Consider the following 22,429-nt stretch of genomic DNA (forward strand, 5'->3'; position numbering starts at 1 on the left):
GACCTTGTGTGTCTCTGCTACTCTGTCACAGCCTCTCTTTATACAGCTCAGACTCCATGTCATCAGATGAGACCTGTGTTCCTCTGCTACTCTGTCACAGCCTCTCTTTATACAGCTCAGACTCCATGTCATCAGATGAGACCTGTGTTCCTCTGCTACTCTGTCACAGCCTCTCTTTATACAGCTCAGACTCCATGTCATCAGATGAGACCTGTGTTCCTCTGCTACTCTGTCACAGCCTCTCTTTATACAGCTCAGACTCCATGTCATCAGATGAGACCTTGTGTGTCTCTGCTACTCTGTCACAGCCTCTCTTTATACAGCTCAGACTCCATGTCATCAGATGAGACCTGTGTTCCTCTGCTACTCTGTCACAGCCTCTCTTTATACAGCTCAGACTCCATGTCATCAGATGAGACCTGTGTTCCTCTGCTACTCTGTCACAGCCTCTCTTTATACAGCTCAGACTCCATGTCATCAGATGAGACCTTGTGTGTCTCTGCTACTCTCTCATAGCCTCTCTTTATACAGCTCAGACTCCATGTCATCAGATGAGACCTTGTGTGTCTCTGCTACTCTCTCATAGCCTCTCTTTATACAGCTCAGACTCCATGTCATCAGATGAGACCTGTGTTCCTCTGCTACTCTGTCACAGCCTCTCTTTATACAGCTCAGACTCCATGTCATCAGATGAGACCTGTGTTCCTCTGCTACTCTGTCACAGCCTCTCTTTATACAGCTCAGACTCCATGTCATCAGATGAGACTTGTGTTCCTCTGCTACTCTGTCACAGCCTCTCTTTCACACAGATACACGTTTGTTTTCTTATTTGTCAATATACCTCAGTGTCATAAGGTACATTTTTTTCATCCCTTGGTACTGAACTTCTCCCCTTCTCCCCCTTCCTTGGTTGCTCACTAAAGAACGTCAAGAGGGGATAGACCCGTGCTTGTTTGTATACACAGGGCATGATGATGTCTGCTCCATCTTGAGTTCATATGCATGAGACATTGCAAAAATACTCTGCATATTATGCATAAAACTGACAATATGTAATCATCATTTGCATGGGGTATTCAATCAACCTTTTTTTTCTGACTTTTGAAATGATGACCTCTTCTTAAATATTTGGTCACATGATTTGTTTTGTGTATGCTTTCCTAGAAACAATGGGTGGCTCAACTAACCCTTTGGCTCAACTTATTCCACTCTCCCCTAACCCTCTGTCATATGTAACAATACCAAACATAACATATCATCCTAAACTGGCTGTCACAGATTTACGTCTACTATGTTACGTCTAGTCTTTGAGGCCAGGCTGGCTGAGTCCCGAGCCCGCCGGCTCCAAAAATAAGTTGTGAGGCGAGGCGTCCCTCTTGCACAAAGGCAAAGCCCCATAACTCAGTGTTTTCCCAAAATGAAATCGCATGTGAACCGAATATTAGGAAGCACGCATGGCTGCCAGCAACCGCCAAGCCATTATAGCTGGGCCTGTAAACCACATTTTCACCAGCAGACAATGCCCCTTTGTGCTCGTGTGTGGCTGTCCCCTCTGCCGTAACACAGAGTGGAGCCCTATACAATTAAACAGTGTGGATGAGGAGAGCAGAGAGCAGAGCAGAGCAGCGGCGATGAGAAGAGAATGGGGAGGGAGAGAGAGGAGGAAAGCTAAACAGAGGGGAGGAGAGAGTTGGAGTAGAAGAGAGGAGAGAGGAGAAGAGAAGATGTATAGACTGGAGTGTCAGTTCTGTTCTGTAGTTAATTAGTCACAGTCGCGTCAGGAGAAGGAGGCAGGGGAGCCTGCCCTCGTTTAGCCTCGTGGCGAGAGGGACCTTTCATGTGGTTGCTCACGGAATGCTGTTGTTCATTCCTTCCTGCAACAAAAGCCACATGTTTTTATTTTTTTGTAGAGCATAGGGCCCCTTCCCTCTGGAAATATGAAGGAACAAGACAAGGTATGTCACGTATGAGTGGTATGACTGCTAAGAAGAAAAGGCTAGCCGGTAAGGAATTCACCAAACAATCCCTAATCCCTGACTGTGCCAATGTGATGCGCCTACTATACTGTCTACACACACACACACACACACACACACACACACACACACACACACACACACACACACACACACACACACACACACACACACACACACACACACACACACACACACACACACACACACACACACACACACACACACACACACACACACACACACACACACACACTTACTCACTTAGTCACTATCTCATCTGTTGTCTATGCAGCTATCCTGCCCCGTTAAACTTATTTCGTCCTCATTTGGGTATTTAAACAAAGGTCATCCCAGGTTCTGTCACACTCTTTCAAGTGTAAAGATGCATAAAAACATTTCCATATATTGAAATCCCATTTATTTCCCTCTTCACTGTACTTCAATATCGCCGGCCCTGTCTGGCTCACCACAGAGCAAGACTAGAATCAAACAGTGACCCAGGGCCTGTTTCCTGACAACTGTCCATGGCACTTTCCACTGCAGACGTGAGACAACTCTTGGAAGCAGCGAGCTCCTGCAATGGGTCTGAAGGCTTTCATCCCGATGCAGGAAGGGTGAGGCTCCTCCTCTCTGTCAGAGAGTTTCAAGAGCTCAGGAGACTCACAGACATACAGTAAATCCTTTTATTACCTGCAATAAAACTGCTCTTGTCTTTTGTGCACAAAATTATTACTGTCAATCATCAAATTGAACCCAACTGAGTTTGAATTCAATCAAAATAAGTGAAGGGATCAGCATCATCTCATCAGCATCATCTCATCAGCATCATCTCATCAGCATCATCGCTGTGATTTTTATTGAATTCTTGTCTCTTTCACAGTGTCCGGACAGACGGAGACTCTCTTTCTCCATTCCATTCATCTGTCTCTGTCTCTGCCTCTCTATGAGCTCCGTAGTGACGGAGTGTTTCCTCTCATAATCTTTGTGACTAATCCCTAGTGGCATTGCCCATGCGTAGTTAGCACCTTGCCCCATGTAGTGTAGCATACTTACCTTTCCTCTCTCTCTGTGACTCAGAGCCTCTGAGAAGACCTAACTGATCACTACAGATGTAGGATCTTAATTTGGTCACCCTGTTGTGGGAGAACTTTCCTGCAATGCAGTACATGTAAAACTTGTAGTCTATTTGAGGTTTAAAATGGCTTCTGAAGTTTGCAATTTCTACTTAGACATTTCCAACTATGTTTTCCCTTACGAAAAAGGTATCAACCCCTACAAAAATGTCCATTAATTATAACCCACATAATAATTCATATGTCCTGTTGCTGCAGGATTACTTTCCTTTTGTAGCAAACTGGCTCAAATGAAGATCCTACATCTGTAATCCTCTGATTGCTGTGTTCGGCCACTCGGGCTCCTCAGTGCCGGGGCGGGCCAGGCTAACGACGATGACAACAAACAAGCGTTTATAAATCCAATCAGGAGGATGGAGTCTGGCTGGTTGTGTGGTGATTAGCCTGATCAAACCCATAACAGGCTTCTAGTCTACTGACTGACTGACTGTTTGCTGTGAAATGATGCTGATTAAAGGATCGTTGGTTGGCCCCTAGCTACATGTAACACACAAGTCTTTCTGTCGGCTTGGTTATTGGTTGGTTACATTAGCAGGGGTAGCCCTGTAGTCTACATCTAGTCTCAATGCCAAAGGGATGGTGGATGAGATGGTGTGAAGATAAGAGGTTTCTTGTTGATGGTAACATTCAGGGTCAGTGTCGGCTGTGTGGCCGCGAAGAGCGGAGTCTGGTTTGTGAGGATTTAAATCACAGTGGTTTACCTTTCAGCTGATGGTGTTTTGGTGTTTGACAGTATGGGGGAGAAGAGGAGAATAAATGATTCATCACCACTGCCAGGGAGGATGGTTTACAACACAGTATTTTTAGACAAGTCAGCGTTTACCCCAAATGTGGGTTTTCCTGGACTGTTATAAAATCAACAGGAGGCCATCTGTGACCTCTTACTGACTATTACACTGAGGACAGACAGGATGGAGAGGGAGAGAATGACATGGTCATCATGTTGACACACCGTACAGTACTTCTCTCTGACTCAGCACACAGAGATACTCACAGTCAGCTGTCTGTATGTGTGTGTGTGGAGAGGGCTGCGTGTGTGATGTGTGTGTGCAGCGTCCGTGTGTGATGGGTGTGTGCGACGTGCGTGATTGTCTGTGTCCTGTCTGTGAGAAGAGTTTCAGAGCCAGATGGAGTGACCTAGCACTAGACAGAGAAGGGAGAGAGAATGGGAAGGGATAGAGGGACCACTTCTGCTCCATAGCTAGGGGTGGGGGGTATTCCCCCGTGTAGGGGGTATTCCCCCGTGTAGGGCTTTCTGCTGAGGGATTACAGAACTGAGCAGCTGGAGAGAAGGTACAGATCCACACCAAGGTTACCTCAGGTCAGTCTTATAGGGGGGAAAAACTTCTTCTTACATATTTTTTTTGTAGCATTCTTTTCATTCTTAGTATTCTTGTCATGTTCACTATCAATAAAGCAATTGTACACGAGAGGGCAAGCTAAACAACTTTTTTAGCACGGTTGTGCTGCATTCATACTGTAGGTACGAGGCTGAACTGAGTACCGTAAATCAGCACAGCCATGCTAAAAAAGTTGTTTTGTCGTTTTGCACAACCTTGAGGGTTGCCAATTTTTTTTTTGAAATGTTATTTTGATACATGTATTCATAGGCTACTGTTTCATTCCTCAGCCTAGTCCCGACACATCTACACATTTGTTTGCTAGTCAAGCTAGCTGGCCATTCATTCTATCGGTTAGGTTGCCAGAGATGCGACCCAGTCTATATCCAGTAGTTCAATCTAATTGCACCCCTTCTGAAAAAACCTACACTCGATCCCTCCGATGTCAACAACTACAGACCAGTATCCCTTCTTTCTTTTCTCTCCAAAACTCTTGAACGTGCCGTCCTTGGCCAGCTCTACCGCTATCTCTCTCAGAATGACCTTCTTGATCCAAATCAGTCAGGTTTCAAGACTAGTCATTCAACTGAGACTGCTCTTCTCTGCATCACGGAGGCGCTGCGCACTGCTAAAGCTAACTCTCTCTCCTCTGCTCTCATCCTTCTAGACCTATCGGCTGCCTTCGATACTGTGAACCATCAGATCCTCCTCTCCACCCTCTCCGAGTTGGGCATCTCCGGCGCGGCCCACGCTTGGATTGCGTCCTACCTGACAGGTCGCTCCTACCAGGTGGCGTGGCGAGAATCTGTCTCCTCACCACGCGCTCTCACCACTGGTGTCCCCCAGGGCTCTGTTCTAGGCCCTCTCCTATTCTCGCTATACACCAAGTCACTTGGCTCTGTCATAACCTCACATGGTCTCTCCTATCATTGCTATGCAGACGACACACAATTAATCTTCTCCTTTCCCCCTTCTGATGACCAGGTGGCGAATCGCATCTCTGCATGTCTGGCAGACATATCAGTGTGGATGACGGATCACCACCTCAAGCTGAACCTCGGCAAGACGGAGCTGCTCTTCCTCCCGGGAAGGACTGCCCGTTCCATGATCTCGCCATCACGGTTGACAACTCCATTGTGTCCTCCTCCCAGAGCGCTAAGAACCTTGGCGTGATCCTGGACAACACCCTGTCGTTCTCAACTAACATAAAGGCGGTGGCCCGTTCCTGTAGGTTCATGCTCTACAACATCCGCAGAGTACGACCCTGCCTCACACAGGAAGCGGCGCAGGTCCTAATCCAGGCACTTGTCATCTCCCGTCTGGATTACTGCAACTCGCTGTTGGCTGGGCTCCCTGCCTGTGCCATTAAACCCCTACAACTCATCCAGAACGCCGCAGCCCGTCTGGTGTTCAACCTTCCCAAGTTCTCTCACGTCACCCCGCTCCTCCGCTCTCTCCACTGGCTTCCAGTTGAAGCTCGCATCCGCTACAAGACCATGGTGCTTGCCTACGGAGCTGTGAGGGGAACGGCACCTCAGTACCTCCAGGCTCTGATCAGGCCCTACACCCAAACAAGGGCACTGCGTTCATCCACCTCTGGCCTGCTCGCCTCCCTACCACTGAGGAAGTACAGTTCCCGCTCAGCCCAGTCAAAACTGTTCGCTGCTCTGGCCCCCAATGGTGGAACAAACTCCCTCACGACGCCAGGACAGCGGAGTCAATCACCACCTTCCGGAGACACCTGAAACCCCACCTCTTTAAGGAATACCTAGGATAGGATAAGTAATCCTTCTCACCCCCCCCCCCCTAAAAGATTTAGATGCACTATTGTAAAGTGGCTGTTCCACTGGATGTCATAAGGTGAATGCACCAATTTGTAAGTCGCTCTGGATAAGAGCGTCTGCTAAATGACTTAAATGTAATGTAAATGTTGCCATGCAGGCTGGCAACATTCTTATCTCTTGCTTGCTAGCTAGCCAACTACTGCTAACACAGTTGCGTCAAACCGCGCAGCTAGAATAACAGAAAAGTAGCTGCATTTCATATAGTTTTTTTAACACTTTTTTCTAGTTGACAATTCTTTGTATACATCCATAAAAATGATGCTGATTCATGATTTCGACTGGCTGAGAAAAGATGTCCAAAATTGAATCCATGTTGCAAATATCGAGAGACAGACAGCAAACATTTGTACAAACCACCAACCAAATGTTAGGCTAGAAGCAAGGGGAAATAATGTTTAGATGCCTTTCACAGTGGAGATCCAGTAAATGAATTGGCTGGCTTGGCTGATGGGACAGTGAATGAGCAGGGATTCCTCAGATGGAACAGAAAACAAGATTCCCATTTTTCCGTCATCGGCTTACCTGTGCTAAACTGAGTTTTCAGTATGGCTTAGAATGCGTCTCAACACACTGTTAGTTTTGACTAACCCGTTGTAGAATGGCCTTTTCAGTATTGAGTTTCAGTATACAGACGTTGTTCATTTTTAGCTACCCATTTGACAAAACACTGCGCCTCGCTATGGTATCTACATACTATACAAGTAGAAATTCCCCAAAACCTGTGACTGGTAAAATACATTATGACCACCAACACTCAATTGACTGGCATTTGCTTGAAGACATTAATGTAAAAGCCAAATCCCTTATATCTGCCAAATATAGTCTTAAAGTACAGTACATTAAAGAGGGTTCAGTTCACAGAGGACAGTTTCACTATGACTAATATTGTGTCCAAAAAGTCAAGAAGTAAAAATTTCCATTTCTGAAATGTTCGTCTCTTGAAATAACTTTTTATACTTTTTTGGGCAGGTTGTCACATCCCTAAATCATGCGTTTCATTGCACCAAAGACAATTAACTAAACGTAAACAACTTGAGATGTTTCTTTGAAAAACCGAGAAAAAAGTATAAAAAACAATTTCATAGCCTACAGCTTCTATATCCTATCATTATCTGCATTTTTCCTCCACCGTAATTAACTTTTTTTTTATTGCTTTTGGGAAGAGGGATGGGCGATGTTTTGAGCAAGATTAAAGATTTCTTGTAATGAAGGGAAAAAAGGCTTCAGTCTTAACGTTCAGTTTGACCTGTTTTTGCTATTGCTCCATGTCTCCACATTAAAACCAGATGACCAGATGTGTCATACTGTACATAGGCAACTGAAATGAGCTGAATGTGAAAATAAACTAAAAGCCGCAATAGTTGTCATACACTATCCTAAATGGGCTGATTTGTCTTTATGTTGTGGCTACAGATAGGATGTTTTTCAAACCATCTGTTTAACGGTATTCACTAAGCATTCAGGGAGGGGGTCATGCCTTCTGAAAATCAACAACATGCTCTAGAAGTTTCAAATTCAGGTCATATGGACTCCAATTATTGTCTCGGTTTGTTTAATCTCTTCACAAGATAGCCTTACAAACTACATATAATGAATTTATATTCAAGAAGTATCTTCATTTTCACTCTTTAATTTCCTTTAAATTAGTTGCTGGTTATGATCTAAAATCTCCTTCACTAGCCCAAGACTTCTAACTAGGGACTTGTTTGGGAAATGTTGAAATCATAGTTAATTACACGGTAATAATGACATGGCAATTAAGACTTAATAGTACTTATATCATCTTCCTGTAACTTAACTATTGCCACACTTAGGTCACTATGCCATAATCACTGGTGGTATTAGACTGTTGCTTGTCCCTAAATGTCAGCTGCCTCATTGCATGAAACCAGCTGTAGCTTAGGGCATATGTTATACAACTGCAAAATAAGTGAAATAAAACATTAACAGCCTGGGTTCGTTCATAATTCAACTGTCTCACAGACGAAAGGGATGAGGTCATGAAGAGCACGATAGTAATGATGTGGATTTAACCAACAGCATCATAAGGGCCTAATGAAATATTATCAGCTCATAAGAGAAGGTGATTAAACTTAAAGAAATGATTTGTCTGAATATAGCAGCCATATATAGTAGATGGGAGACTTTAAAATATCAAATAAAAAACGATATTGTGATCAGTTCTATCTCATTATCCAGTTATCCACATATTGTCGTCTGAATAATTTCCTGCCTGCTTGCTAGTGTTCCTGTTCCGATATTTATTTTCCACATCGAAGGGTCCCAGTTTAAATAACTTGTCTAGACGTTATAAATTGCGCTGACATCCCAGTGCATTGTATCATGACAGACTTGAACATTTGTGTCTCTCACCATACCAATTATTTCATTCTGTAATTATTATGGAAGGGTATAATACATATTTTCTCCTTTTCGTTCGTCTGAGGGTGGTGTGGTAATGTATTTAGCATACATTCACAGCGTTCAGTCTCCTCAGAACTGCCATAGACAATCAGAGAGCTGCTCGTAACGTGCAGTCTAACTCTGGATGAACTGTGCTAAAGGGGCTGAGACTCCACATACAGCTTTCTTCATTCTTCATCCAGTCTGTCACAATGGCCCACTGGCCAGGAACCAGCATCAGATCATATTCACAGTACACACCAGCCATGCCATGCAATGCAAAGTCTATCTTTAGTTTGTTTTCAAGATTCATTTCAGAAACATGTTGGTCACCCCTCCAGTGATGTTTGTTGATGGAAATATAAGTTGTTCGCCTTTCCAAAATACTTACTTGTCCAAACAAAAAATATTCTTCAACTGTCCCCATTGGAGAACCCTTTGAAGAACCCTATTTGGTTCAAGGTAGAACCCTATTGCGTTCCATGTAGAACACTTTCCACAGAACCCAAAAGAGTTCAACTTGGAGCCTTGTGGTTGCTGGTTGACCACCAGAAAATGTTATTTACTACAACACTTAGCACAACTTTAACCTTGACCAACATTATATAGAGTTTAACATGCTCAGCCAAACAATTTAGGGGAGATGGGGTTTGGGGGTTGATTGACCACAAAATCAGCAAATGTCTCTTCCCTTCCTCTACCTGGAAGACATCTTGTTGGCGAACCCTGAAGGCGTTTCCCATCAATGGGTATTGACAGACAGTGAAAACGATGAGACAGTCCAAAAAGTAAATAAGTACCTCAAACGTTTACAACACTAATCAAGTCCAGAGCGTTGCTCCCATCCAATATGCCCTCAGAGTTTTATAAATAGATATTATACTCGGCTAAATTGGAGACAGGATTCCGCTACTCGGTGGCCGTTGTGAGTTTTTCATTATTTGCCTAGCTTTCGAATATTGAAACTCTTAATATCTGGTTACAGATTTCAGCTTACTCAGCCAATCTCCATGTTTTGGCTTTGAAGGCCTGACGCTCGGCAGAAAGGCTTTGACTGGCTTCCAATTAAGTATATTATTCATTTAGGAGGGAGGAAAAAACACACCACATGTCTAAGTGATTAATAAATTCCCCAGGGGCCATTCTTCCTCACTGCAGATTTCTACACTTTTGATAGTAAGCTACTGTCTAGTAACTTATGACACTGCCACAATAACTTTGTTGTAATGTTTTTGGCATCAAAGATCTGATCCTTACGTTAAATTCATCTTGAGGATTTTCTGTAATTTTAAAGAATTCATTTGAGGGTTTTACTCAAAGTTTCTCACACAATTCTAACAGTCATGACTCCTTCAGCTTTTAATTTCCGAGTTGTAGAACTAACCAGACCACCTCCCAGAATCCACCAAAATAACCCCACTACTACCGTGGCGAGGCATTGTACATTTTTTCTCACACAGAAATTAACTTTCATTCATACAGTGCAACAAGCCAAACATATAAAACCATTCCCACCCTAATAAACTGGGGCCTTTTTTCTGACACAAAGGAATTGGCTCCCCTGAGCGTTACAGTCTAAACGTCCTCCTGTCTAAAGGGCCTGCTGGGAAAACAAGCTTCCCAACTAGGAGGAAAACAACTAGGAGGAAAAGTAGTCAGGGAACCAAACCAAGTATATGACCCAGTGCCTATGCCCAATCCGACTCACTGTAAACTAGGTACATCACCTGGCTCAAACACTGAATACAGCCAAAGTGGAAGGTTTGTAAATAAGTACCTCCAGTATTTATGCTGCATTAGTTTATGTGTCGGGGGGCTAGGGTCAGTTTGTTGTATCTGGAGTACTTCTCCTGTCCTATTCGGTGTCCTGTGTGAATCTAAGTGTGCGTTCTCTAATTCTCTCCTTCTCTCTTTCTTTCTCTCTCTCGGAGGACCTGAGCCCTAGGACCATGCCCCAGGACTACCTGACATGATGACTCCTTGCTGTCCCCAGTCCTTCTCTCTTTCTTTCTCTCTCTCGGAGGACCTGAGCCCTAGGACCATGCCCCAGGACTACCTGACATGATGACTCCTTGCTGTCCCCAGTCCAACTGGCCGTGCTGCTGCTCCAGTTTCAACTGTTCTGCCTTATTATTATTCGACCATGCTGGTCATTTATGAACATTTGAACATCTTGGCCATGTTCTGTTATAATCTCCACCCGGCACAGCCAGAAGAGGACTGGCCACCCCACATAGCCTGGTTCCTTCCTCTCTAGGTTTCTTCCTAGGTTTTGGCCTTTCTAGGGAGTTTTTCCTAGCCACCGTGCTTCTACACCTGCATTGCTTGCTGTTTGGGGTTTTAGGCTGGGTTTCTGTACAGCACTTTGAGATATCAGCTGATGTACGAAGGGCTATATAAATACATTTGATTTGATTTGTAACCCAATAAAAGTCAATAAAGAAAGTGAGTGTGGGCTTTTTTCCCCTACTCGTATTAACAAGATTTCCAGAATTTGAGATACCAAGCTATTAATGTTAGTTCTGTGAGTATTTAGCATGGTTATATCTCCAGTAATGGTTGGATGCTTGGTGTGTCTCTGGATAACAGGTCTGTTGTGAGAGAGGAGCAGAGAGAGGAGCAGGTGTAACCTCATTGTGGTTATTATTGGAGAACGACACAAGCTGTTCGTCTGTATCAGATTAGCGCCTTTAGAGAGCCTCTCCATCTCACACACTTACACTCAGCCATAGTGTACTAACTGACCTAGTATTATAAATATCGTAAGAGCTTCAGTGTCCCTCTCTCACTTCTCTTCGCTCTTTTCTCTCTCTTTTCTCTCTCCCCTTCTCTGTGCTACAGGAGTGAGGTTTTTGAGGTGAAGCACATTCTTTTCTCACGCAAAGCGCATCAGATGTTGCACATCACATGCTCATATGTGTTCACTTCTCAGCTTGAGATATGCTGCTGCTTAATGTGATGGAACTAAGAATATCATTCTATACTTGCTTGTGGACAGGGTTTCTGCATGTGCTTTTATTTATATATTCAGAACATTTCTGAACACATTAATCAATGTGTAAGCTATAGAGGATCTCTCTTGAGTTGCTAATCAATAGAGATAGATATTGAAACAATTCTGAATAACTTTTGATGTTGACAATTTTCTGAACGAGTCAAGTTAAAAAGTTAATGACTTCTGATAAGATGTATACAGTGCATTTGGAAAGTATTCAGACCCCTTGACTTTTTCCATATTTTTTTTTATAGTTACAGCCTAAAATTGATAAAATATTTCAATCAATCTAAACACAATACCCCAGGTATTTAGACATTTTTGCTAACGTATTATTATTTTTTTTTTATCACATTTGCATAAGTATTCAGACCCTTTACTCAGTACTTTGTTGAAGTAACTTTGGCAGCGATTACAGCCTTGTCTTGGGTATGATGCTACAAGCTTGGCACATCTGTATTTGGGGAGTTTCTCCCATTCTTCTCTGCAGATCATATCAAGCTCTGTCAGGTTGGATGGGGAGCATCGCTACAGAGCTATTTTCAGGTCTCTCCAGAGACATTCGATTGGGTTCAAATCCGGGCTCTGGCTGGGCCACTCAAGGACATTTAGAGACTTGTCCCGAAGCCACTCCTGCATTGTCTTGGTAGTGTGCCTAGTTCCTGTTGGAAGGTGAACCTTCGCCTCAGTCTGAAGTCCTGAGTGCTCTGAAGCAGCTTTTCCATCAAGGATCTATTTGTACTTTGCTCCGTTCATCTTTCCCTCGATCCTGACTAGTCTCCCAGTCCCTGCCGCTGGAAAACATCTCCACAGTATGATGCTGCCACCCCCATCTTCACCGTAGGGATGGTGTCAGGTTTCCTCCAGAGATGACTCTTGGCATTCCGCCAAATAATTCAATCTTAGTTTCATCATACCAATGAATCTTGTTTCTCTTGTTTCTCATGGTATAGTTCCCTTAAGGAAAAGCACCTTTAGTCAATCTGTGAGAGCTTCCCATGTTTGGAATACACTGCCATCAGACACACATAACTGCACCACCGATCACACTTTCACAAAAAACATGAAGACATGGCTAAAGGCCAATCGGACATAATCCCTAGTTGTGTATTGCCACTTTCCATGTGGTCTGTTGTCTGTAGCTTGTGAGGTGTGGAAACACTGTTGCTTTTATGGATTTTTTTCTTGTTGCTTATTGTGCTATGTTTTTCTGTCTGCATGCTACGTCCTGCTTGTCCTATGTTGTTCTGTCTGCATGCTACGTCCTGCTTGTCCTATGTTGTTCTGTCTGCATGCTACGTCCTGCGTGTCCTATCTTGTTCTGTCTGCATGCTACGTCCTGCTTGTCCTATGTTTTTCTGTCTGCATGCTACGTCCTGCTTGTCCTATGTTGTTCTGTCTGCATGCTACGTCCTGCTTGTCCTATGTTGTTCTGTCTGCATGCTACGTCCTGCTTGTCCTATGTTGTTCTGTCTGCATGCTACGTCCTGCTTGTCCTATGTTGCTCTGTCTGCATGCTACGTCCTGCTTGTCCTATGTTGCTCTGTCTGCATGCTACGTCCTGCTTGTCCTATGTTGTTCTGTCTGCATGCTACGTCCTGCTTGTCCTATGTTGTTCTGTCTGCATGCTACATCCTGCTTGTCCTATGTTTCTCTGTCTGCATGCTACGTCCTGCTTGTCCTATGTTTCTCTGTCTGCATGCTACGTCCTGCTTGTCCTATGTTTCTCTGTCTGCATGCTACGTCCTGCTTGTCCTATGTTTCTCTGTCTGCATCCTACGTCCTGCTTGTCCTATGTTTCTCTGTCTGCATGCTACGTCCTGCTTGTCCTATGTTTCTCTGTCTGCATCCTACGTCCTGCTTGTCCTATGTTTCTCTGTCTGCATCCTACGTCCTGCTTGTCCTATGTTGTTCTGTCTGCATGCTACGTCCTGCTTGTCCTATGTTTCTCTGTCTGCATGCTACGTCCTGCTTGTCCTATGTTGTTCTGTCTGCATGCTACGTCCTGCTTGTCCTATGTTTCTCTGTCTGCATCCTACGTCCTGCTTGTCCTATGTTGTTCTGTCTGCATGCTACGTCCTGCTTGTCCTATGTTTCTCTGTCTGCATGCTACGTCCTGCTTGTCCTATGTTGTTCTGTCTGCATGCTACGTCCTGCTTGTCCTATGTTTCTTTGTCTGCATCCTACGTCCTGCTTGTCCTATGTTGTTCTGTCTGCATGCTACGTCCTGCGTGTCCTATGTTGTTCTGTCTGCATGCTACGTCCTGCTTGTCCTATGTTGTTCTGTCTGCATGCTACGTCCTGCGTGTCCTATCTTGTTCTGTCTGCATGCTACGTCCTGCTTGTCCTATGTTTTTCTGTCTGCATGCTACGTCCTGCTTGTCCAATGTTGTTCTGTCTGCATGCTACGTCCTGCTTGTCCTATGTTGTTCTGTCTGCATGCTACGTCCTGCTTGTCCTATGTTGTTCTGTCTGCATGCTACATCCTGCTTGTCCTATGTTGTTCTGTCTGCATGCTACGTCCTGCTTGTCCTATGTTGTTCTGTCTGCATGCTACGTCCTGCTTGTCCTATGTTGTTCTGTCTGCATGCTACGTCCTGCTTGTCCTATGTTGTTCTGTCTGCATGCTACGTCCTGCTTGTCCTATGTTGTTCTGTCTGCATGCTACGTCCTGCTTGTCCTATGTTGTTCTGTCTGCATGCTACGTCCTGCTTGTCCAATGTTGCTCTACCTGCATGCTACGTCCTGCTTGTCCTATGTTGTTCTGTCTGCATGCTACGTCCTGCTTGTCCAATGTTGCTCTACCTGCATGCTACGTCCTGCTTGTCCTATGTTGTTCTGACTGCATGCTACGTCCTGCTTGTCCTATGTTTCTCTGTCTGCATGCTACGTCCTGCTTGTCCTATGTTGCTCGGACTGTGCTCACTGCTCATTGATTGTCTGTATTGTTATTGTAATTATTTCGAATAATCTGCCCAGGGACTGCGGTTGAAAATGAGCCTGGTGGCTAAAACCGTCACTTTTACTGAAATGTTGATTAATGTGCACTGTCCCTGTAAAAATAAAAATAAACTCAACTCAACTCAACTCATGGTCTGAGAGTCCTTTGGGTGCCTTTTGGCAAACTCCAAGCGAGCTGTCATGTGCCTTTTACTGAGGAGTGGCTTCCCTCTGGCCACTCTACCATAAAGGCCTGATTGGTGGAGTGCTGCAGAGATGGTTGTCCTTCTGGAAGGTTCTTCCATCTCCACAGAGGAACTCTGGAGCTCTGTCAGAGTGACCATCGGGTTCTTGGTCACTTCTGTGGAAAGGTGACCAAGGCCCTTCTCCCCCGATTGCTAAGCTTGGATGGGCGGCCAGCTCTCGGAAGAGTCTTTGTGGTTCTTGGGGACCTTCAATGCTGCAGACATTTTTGGTACCCTTCCCCAGATCTGTGCATTGACACAATCCTGTCTCGGAGCTCTACGGACAATTCCTTCAACCTCATGGCTTGGTTTTTGTTCTGACATGCACTGTCAACTGTGGGACCTTATATAGACAGGTGCGTGCCTTGTCAAATCATGTCCAATCAATTGAATTTACCACAGGTGGACTCAAGATGTAGAAACATCTCAAGGATGATCAATGGAAACAGGATGCACCTGAGCTCAATTTCGAGTCTCATAGCAAAGGGTCTGAATGCTTGTGTAAATAAGGTATTTCAGTTTTTTTTAATACATTTGCTAAAATGTCAAAGAACCTGTTTTCGCTTTGTCATTGTGGGGTTTGTGTGTAGATTGATGAGAAAAAAACATGTCTTTAATACATTTTAGAGTAAGGGTTTAATGTAAAAACAATGTGGAAAAAGGGAAGGGGTCTGAATACTTTCCGAATGCACTGTACAGCCACATTTCCATTTAGGATTAATGTATCATAGGATTAAAGTCAGGACTTGGAAGCATAAAGTTATCCACAAACATTAAGCAGTCTCCTTGATTTTTTCAAACCGTTCCTCGTAATTACAGTTTGATTTCAATCAAAAAAAAGAAGATCTTGGCCAAATTGCTACGCCTGTGTAATGCAAGTTGTTAAACTAACCGCCAGAGTATTTTGCTTACATGAGGTAGTCTTTATTTGAAATGCTTTCAAATTGAACTGGAGGATTTAATGACTTTTGGCCTTTGTTCTGTTACAGTTTGGTTTCATTTTCTAGACTGAACGAATTGTAAAAGGATATTGCATATTCACTAATGATTTCCAATGGAGATTACAGCTTTAAATGTTCTCTTTGTTTCCAGCCTATCTTTCGCATGCACATCAGTTTCCCTTCTCGCTACAGTGATACTTCTGAAAAACTAAATCAAGCATCCGAATCGCATTACAAAAGAACCCTACTAAGTATGAGATCTGATCCCAAGTCAGATCTTATTCAGACATTAGAGAGTAACATGTTAATACTTGAATGGAGGATAATCAACCAACAACTACAACCTCACGACTGCATGATAATCAACAATGAAGAGATGAGAGGGATGCAGAAAGAGAGGAGGAATAAGAGAGAGAGGCATACTTAGTGATGCAGAGATAGAGGACGAAGGAGAGAGAGAGAAAGATATGGTGCAGAGATGCGGCTTTGTCAAGAGGAAACTATAAATGACTGAGTAGCTGTCTGAGCTGTGAGAACACTAGAACACCATCCTCTGTCACTCTGCTCACTGTACTGTGGTTCCAGTAGGGATATCAGAGGCTTGTTTTCATATGAGCGGCAGATGGGAGTGTATGTGTGTGTGTGTGTGTGTGTGTGTGTGTGTGTGTGTGTGTGTGTGTGTGTGTGTGTGTGTGTGTGTGTGTGTGTGTGTGTGTGTGTGTGTGTGTGTGTGTGTGTGTGTGTGTGTGTGTGTGTGTGTGTGTGTGTGTGAATGTGTGTGAGTTTGTGTGGGTAGCGGGGGAACCGGGGCTCCAGAAATGTTAAGATATATTCTGCAAACAATTAGGAGCTGGTAGTACTTCTCCTGTGGCTGTCTCTAATTAACACAACAACCAGGCCTCAATAAAGTGGAGATTTTTTTGCCATTTTTTGTTGTAGCAGAAACAGTGGGAACCAATCTCCCAGACCTCCTCCGATTAATGGCTCAGTGACTCTCACAGCGACGTGCTCTCGTTAAAATGGCATGTTAGGGACTTTTTAGATTGATAGCAAAATAATATGAATCAAATTTTGAAGCAGCTAAGAAGAGAGGAAACTATGTAATATTTACACTCCCCTGCTTACACTTCCCTACTTACACTCCCCTACTTACACTCCCCTACTTACACTTCCCTATTTACACTCCCCTACTTACACTCCCCTACTTACACTCCCTACTTACACTCCCCTACTTACACTCCCCTACTTACACTCCCCTACTTACACTCCCCTACTTACACTCCCCTACTTACACTCCCCTACTTACACTTCCCTACTTACACTCCCCTACTTACACTCCCCTACTTACACTCCCCTACTTACACTCCCCTGCTTACACTCCCCTACTTACACTCCCCTACTTACACTCCCCTACTTACACTCCCTGCTTACACTCCCCTACTTACACTCCCCTACTTACACTCCCCTACTTACACTCCCCTACTTACACTCCCTGCTTACACTTCCCTACTTACACTTCCCTACTTACACTCCCCTACTTACATAGCCCCTACTTACACTCCCCTACTTACATATCCCCTACTTACCCTCCCCTACTTACATAGCCCCTACTTACACTCCCCTACTTACACTCCACTACTTACATAACCCCTACTTACATATCCCCTACTTACACTCCCCTACTTACATAGTCCCTACTTACACTCCCCTACTTACACTCCCCTACTTACATAGTCCCTACTTACATAGCCCCTACTTACACTCCCCTACTTACACTCCCTTACTTACACGCCCCTACATACAGTTGAAGTCGGAAGTTTACATACATCTTAGCCAAATACATTTCAATTCAGTCTTCCACAATGCCAAAATTTAGTCCTAGTAAAAATTCCCTGTCTTAGGTCAGTTAGGATCACCACTTTATATTACGAATGTGAAATGTCAGAATAATAATAATCAACTTTTATTTCTTTCATCACATTCCCAGTGGATTAGAAGTTGACATACACTCAATTAGTATTTGGTAGAATTGCCTTTAAATTGTTCAACTTGGGTCAAACATTTCGGGTAGCCTTCCACAAGCTTCCCACAATAAGTTGGGTGAATTTTGGCTCATTCCTCCTGACAGAGCTGGTGTAACTGAGTCAGGTTTGTAGGCCTCCTTGCTCACACACACTTTTTCAGTTCTGCCCACAAATTTTCTATAGGATTGAGGTCAGGGCTTTGTGATGGCCACTCCAATACCGTGACTTTGTTGTCCTTATGCCATTTTGCCACAACTTTGGAAGTATGCTTGGGGTCATTGTCCATTTGGAAGACCCATTTGCGACCAAGCTTTAACTTCCAGACTGATGTCTTGAGATGTCTGGCCTGCTCGCCTCCCTACCACTGAGGAAGTACAGTTCCCACTCAGCCCAGTCAAAACTGTTCGCTGCTCTGGCCCCCCAATGGTGGAACAAACTCCCTCACGACGCCAGGACAGCGGAGTCAATCACCACCTTCCGGAGACACCTGAAACCCCACCTTTTTAAGGAATACCTAGGATAGGATAAAGTAATCCTTCTCACCCCCCCCCTTAAAAGATTTAGATGCACTATTGTAAAGTGGCTGTTCCACTGGATGTCATAAGGTGAATGCACCAATTTGTAAGTCGCTCTGGATAAGAGCGTCTGCTAAATGACTTAAATGTAATGTAAATGTTTATGTTACTTCAATATATCCACATAATTTTCCTCCCTCATGATGCCATCTATTTTGTGAAGTGCACCAGTCCCTCATGCAGCAAAGAACCCCCACAACATGATGCTGCCACCCCCGTGCTTCACAAATGGGATGGTGTTCTCTGGCTAGCAAGCATCCCCCTTTTTCCTCCAAACATAACGATGGTCTTTGTCCCCATGTGCAGTTACAAACCGTAGTCTGGCTTTTTTATGGAGGTTTTGGAGCAGTTGCTTCTTCCTCGCTGAGTGGCCTTTCAGGTTATGTCGATATAGGACTCGTTTTACTGTGGACGTTATAGATACTTTTGTACCTGTTTCCTCCAGCATCTTCACAAGGTCCTTTGCTGTTGTTCTGGGATGATTTGCACTTTTTGCACCAAAGTACGTTCATCCCTAGGATACAGAACGCGTCTCCTTCCTGGGGCGGTATGACGGCTGCTTGGTCCCATGGTGTTTATACTTGCATACTATTGATTGTACAGATGAACGTGGTACATTCAGGTGTTTGGAAATTGCTCCCAAGGATGACCCAGACCTGTGGAGGTCTACAATGTTTTTCTGAGGTCTTGGCTGATTTCTTTTGATTTTCCCTTGATGTCAAGCAAAGAGGCACTGGGTTTGAAGGTAGATCTTGAAATATATTCACAGGAACACCTCCAATTGACTCAAATGATTTCAATTAGCCTTTCAGAAGCCATGACATTTTCAACTTTGTGTATGTAAAATTCTGATCCACTGGAATTGTGATACAGTGAATTATAAGTGAAATAATGTGTCTGTAAACAATTGTTGGAAAAATTCCTTGTGTCATGCACGGACTTGCCAATACTATAGTTTGTTAACAAGAAATGTGTGGAGTGGTTGAAAACAAGTTTTAATGACTACAACCTAAGTGTATGTAAACTTCCGACTTCAACTGAATTTATTTGGACGGTGAAGCTAAAACTTTTAATTTGGCTCTATACTCAAGCATTTTAGATTGTAGAGCAGAGTTCTATGTGAGGCGACAGTACACCTTTTATTTGAGGGTATTTTTATACATATTTTTTTTTACATTACATTACATTATTTTTTCAGCGTTTAGAAATGAAAGCACTTTATGTATCTCGTCCCCCCATTTGAAAGTGTCATAAGTATTTGGACAAATCCACTTACAGGGCATTAAATGCATTTTGTCCTATCCTAGCATGTAATGAAGGTTAAGCTTGTGACTTTACAAAATTGTTGGATCCAATTTCAGTTTGTTTTGGTTGTGTTTTAGTTTATCTTGTGCCCAAAATAAATTAATGGGAAATAATGTATTATGTCATTTTGGAGTCACTTTTATTGTAAATAATAATAGAATATGTTTCTGAATACTTTTACATTGATGTGAATGCTACCATCATTATGGATAATCATGAATAAATCGTGAATAATAATGAGTGAAAAAGTTACAGATGCATAATTATCATGCTCCCAAGAAAACCCTAACCTCCAATGTTATTGGTAATGGTGAGAGACTTTGCGTGCTAGGAATGTGCGACCAAATACTGAACTTCTGACTAAATGTAATACACTATAAGTGAATTTGTCCCAATACTTATGACACCTTCAAATGGAGGGAGTAGATTCACAAAGTGCTTTCTAAATGGTAAAACAGAGTTGTATTAAAACATCCTGAAATAAAAGGTGACATTCTGTACTGTTGCCTCATATAAAGCATTTGATCTCAAATCTAAAATGCTGGAATATAGAACCAAATTAAAAGTTTTAGCCCCACTGTCCAAATAAATACGTAGGGGAGTGTATGTAGGGGAGTGTAAATAGGGGAGTGTAAGTAAGGGAGTGTATGTAGGGGAGTGTAAATAGGGGAGTGTAAGTAAGGGAGTGTATGTAGGGGAGTGTAAATAGGGGAGTGTAAGTAAGGGAGTGTATGTAGGGGAGTGTAAATAGGGGAGTGTAAGTAAGGGAGTGTATGTAGGGGAGTGTAAATAGGGGAGTGTAAGTAAGGGAGTGTATGTAGGGGAGTGTAAATAGGGGAGTGGAAGTAAGGGAGTGTATGTAGGGGAGTGTAAATAGGGGAGTGTAAGTAAGGGAGTGTATGTAGGGGAGTGTAAATAGGGGAGTGTAAGTAAGGGAGTGTATGTAGGGGAGTGTAAATAGGGGAGTGGAAGTAAGGGAGTGTATGTAGGGGAGTGTAAATAGGGGAGTGTAAGTAAGGGAGTGTATGTAGGGGAGTGTAAATAGGGGAGTGGAAGTAAGGGAGTGTATGTAGGGGAGTGTAAATAGGGGAGTGGAAGTAAGGGAGTGTATGTAGGGGAGTGTAAATAGGGGAGTGGAAGTAAGGGAGTGTATGTAGGGGAGTGTAAATAGGGGAGTGTAAGTAAGGGAGTGTATGTAGGGGAGTGTAAATAGGGGAGTGGAAGTAAGGGAGTGTATGTAGGGGAGTGTAAATAGGGGAGTGTAAGTAAGGGAGTGTATGTTCTGGTTGTCATAGCAGAATATCTGACTGAGTGTTTGAAATAACTGTGCAAGGTGTTGGCTGAGGTTCTCTCACAACAACCCTCACTTAAACACCTAATTGAATCATCTATCACTACATGTAATCTAATTTTACTACATTATTATCAAATAATCTTATAATTTATTGTTTTATTATAACAGCTGAACAATTCTCTAATTTAACTTGAAGTCAAGGTAGGATGCACTTCCAAGTAAGGGCTGCTGGATTGAGGTAACCATGGAAACAAATGGCTCCTTCATTAAGAGCAGTCTTCAGCATGAGTGTAATGCACTCACCTCACCACACAGGCCAAGAGTACCTCCTGTGAGTAGTGTAGGAGACAGACCAATGTTTCTTCTCTTTCTGTTTTATTGTATTGCTGTGTTCCAGTAAAGGCTGGTCAGTCTTCCTCTTACTCTCCCAGTGAGCTAGAAAATCTCCCACTTGATGCCTGTGGTAAGAAGCCCATTACGGTGTGCACCATCAAGACTACATAAAACACAGCACTGAGGCCCAAAGCTGTAACGACCCTGTCTAACGGCCTCAGCTACTGTACTGACCCATGCCAACTTTCATCCAATTAAATAGGAACGTTAAGGACATTCGTGTGGTGGAAGGATACCAGAGAGGGTCTATAAAGTTTCACTTTCAGAGGTGTTGCTGTCCCTTTTTGTTTTGAAGTAAACTCGCGCACACACACGCACACGTGCACACACACAAACACACACACACACAAACCCTCACACTCCTTCTGCTGCCAAACAGACATTTTAAACAACTGGGAACGAGGGGACCGCCAGAGCCGCCAATATCATTCTCTCTCTGACACCTCAAGCCACAGACGTGACAGAGGAGAGAGAGGGAGAGAGAGAGAGAGAGAGAGAGAGAGAGAGAGAGAGAGAGAGAGAGAGAGAGAGAGAGAGAGAGAAGGAAAGAGTTCTTACCTCTCAGTAGAGTGGGGCCGTAGTTGCCGAAGGAATCAAAGATGCTGTTAGAAGCCATGTCCTCGTGCCTGAAGTGGTGCCAGAGTCGTCGCCAGCCCTCTACAGTTGATAATGATCAACCCTGGAGAGACACAGGGGTTGAAAGAGAGAATGAAAGAGTGAGAGAGAGGAGAGCAAGAGAGGACAGATCCTGGAACTCAGAGCCTGTTTGCTACCAAGAATTTTGGGTTTGTGACTACCGCAGGAATCCCTAGCCACAAGCCTGCAAAGAGAGCAGCATATGTTTGCTGCACCAGGGGTATAAGGCATTAAGAAAGAGAGAGAGGGAGAGAGAGTGATAAGGTGAGGGAGAGTGAGAGGGAGAGAGTGAGAGAGAGAGAGAGTGAGAGAGAATGATAAGGTGAGGGAGAGTGAGAGAGAGAGAGTGAGAGAGAGAGAGGGAGAGAGAATGATAAGGTGA

The 22,429-nt window shown here is 43.7% G+C and overlaps 1 protein-coding gene across 3 annotated transcripts in view; it reads right to left on the minus strand.

The window, feature by feature from the left end:
* The window catches only part of LOC118362389 (runt-related transcription factor 3-like), a 103,023-nt gene that overhangs the window by 79,801 nt on the left and 793 nt on the right, over positions 1-22,429 (minus strand). For all 3 annotated transcript variants that reach the window (XM_052486151.1, XM_052486148.1, XM_052486150.1), the window contains exon 2: positions 21,970-22,090. In XM_052486151.1, the coding sequence (XP_052342111.1) occupies positions 21,970-22,027 (58 nt within the window). In that variant the 5' untranslated portion in view covers positions 22,028-22,090. The remainder of the gene's footprint in view (positions 1-21,969; positions 22,091-22,429) is intronic.

Source organism: Oncorhynchus keta, chromosome 29 (assembly GCF_023373465.1).
Source record: "Oncorhynchus keta strain PuntledgeMale-10-30-2019 chromosome 29, Oket_V2, whole genome shotgun sequence".
Taxonomy (NCBI): domain Eukaryota; kingdom Metazoa; phylum Chordata; class Actinopteri; order Salmoniformes; family Salmonidae; genus Oncorhynchus; species Oncorhynchus keta.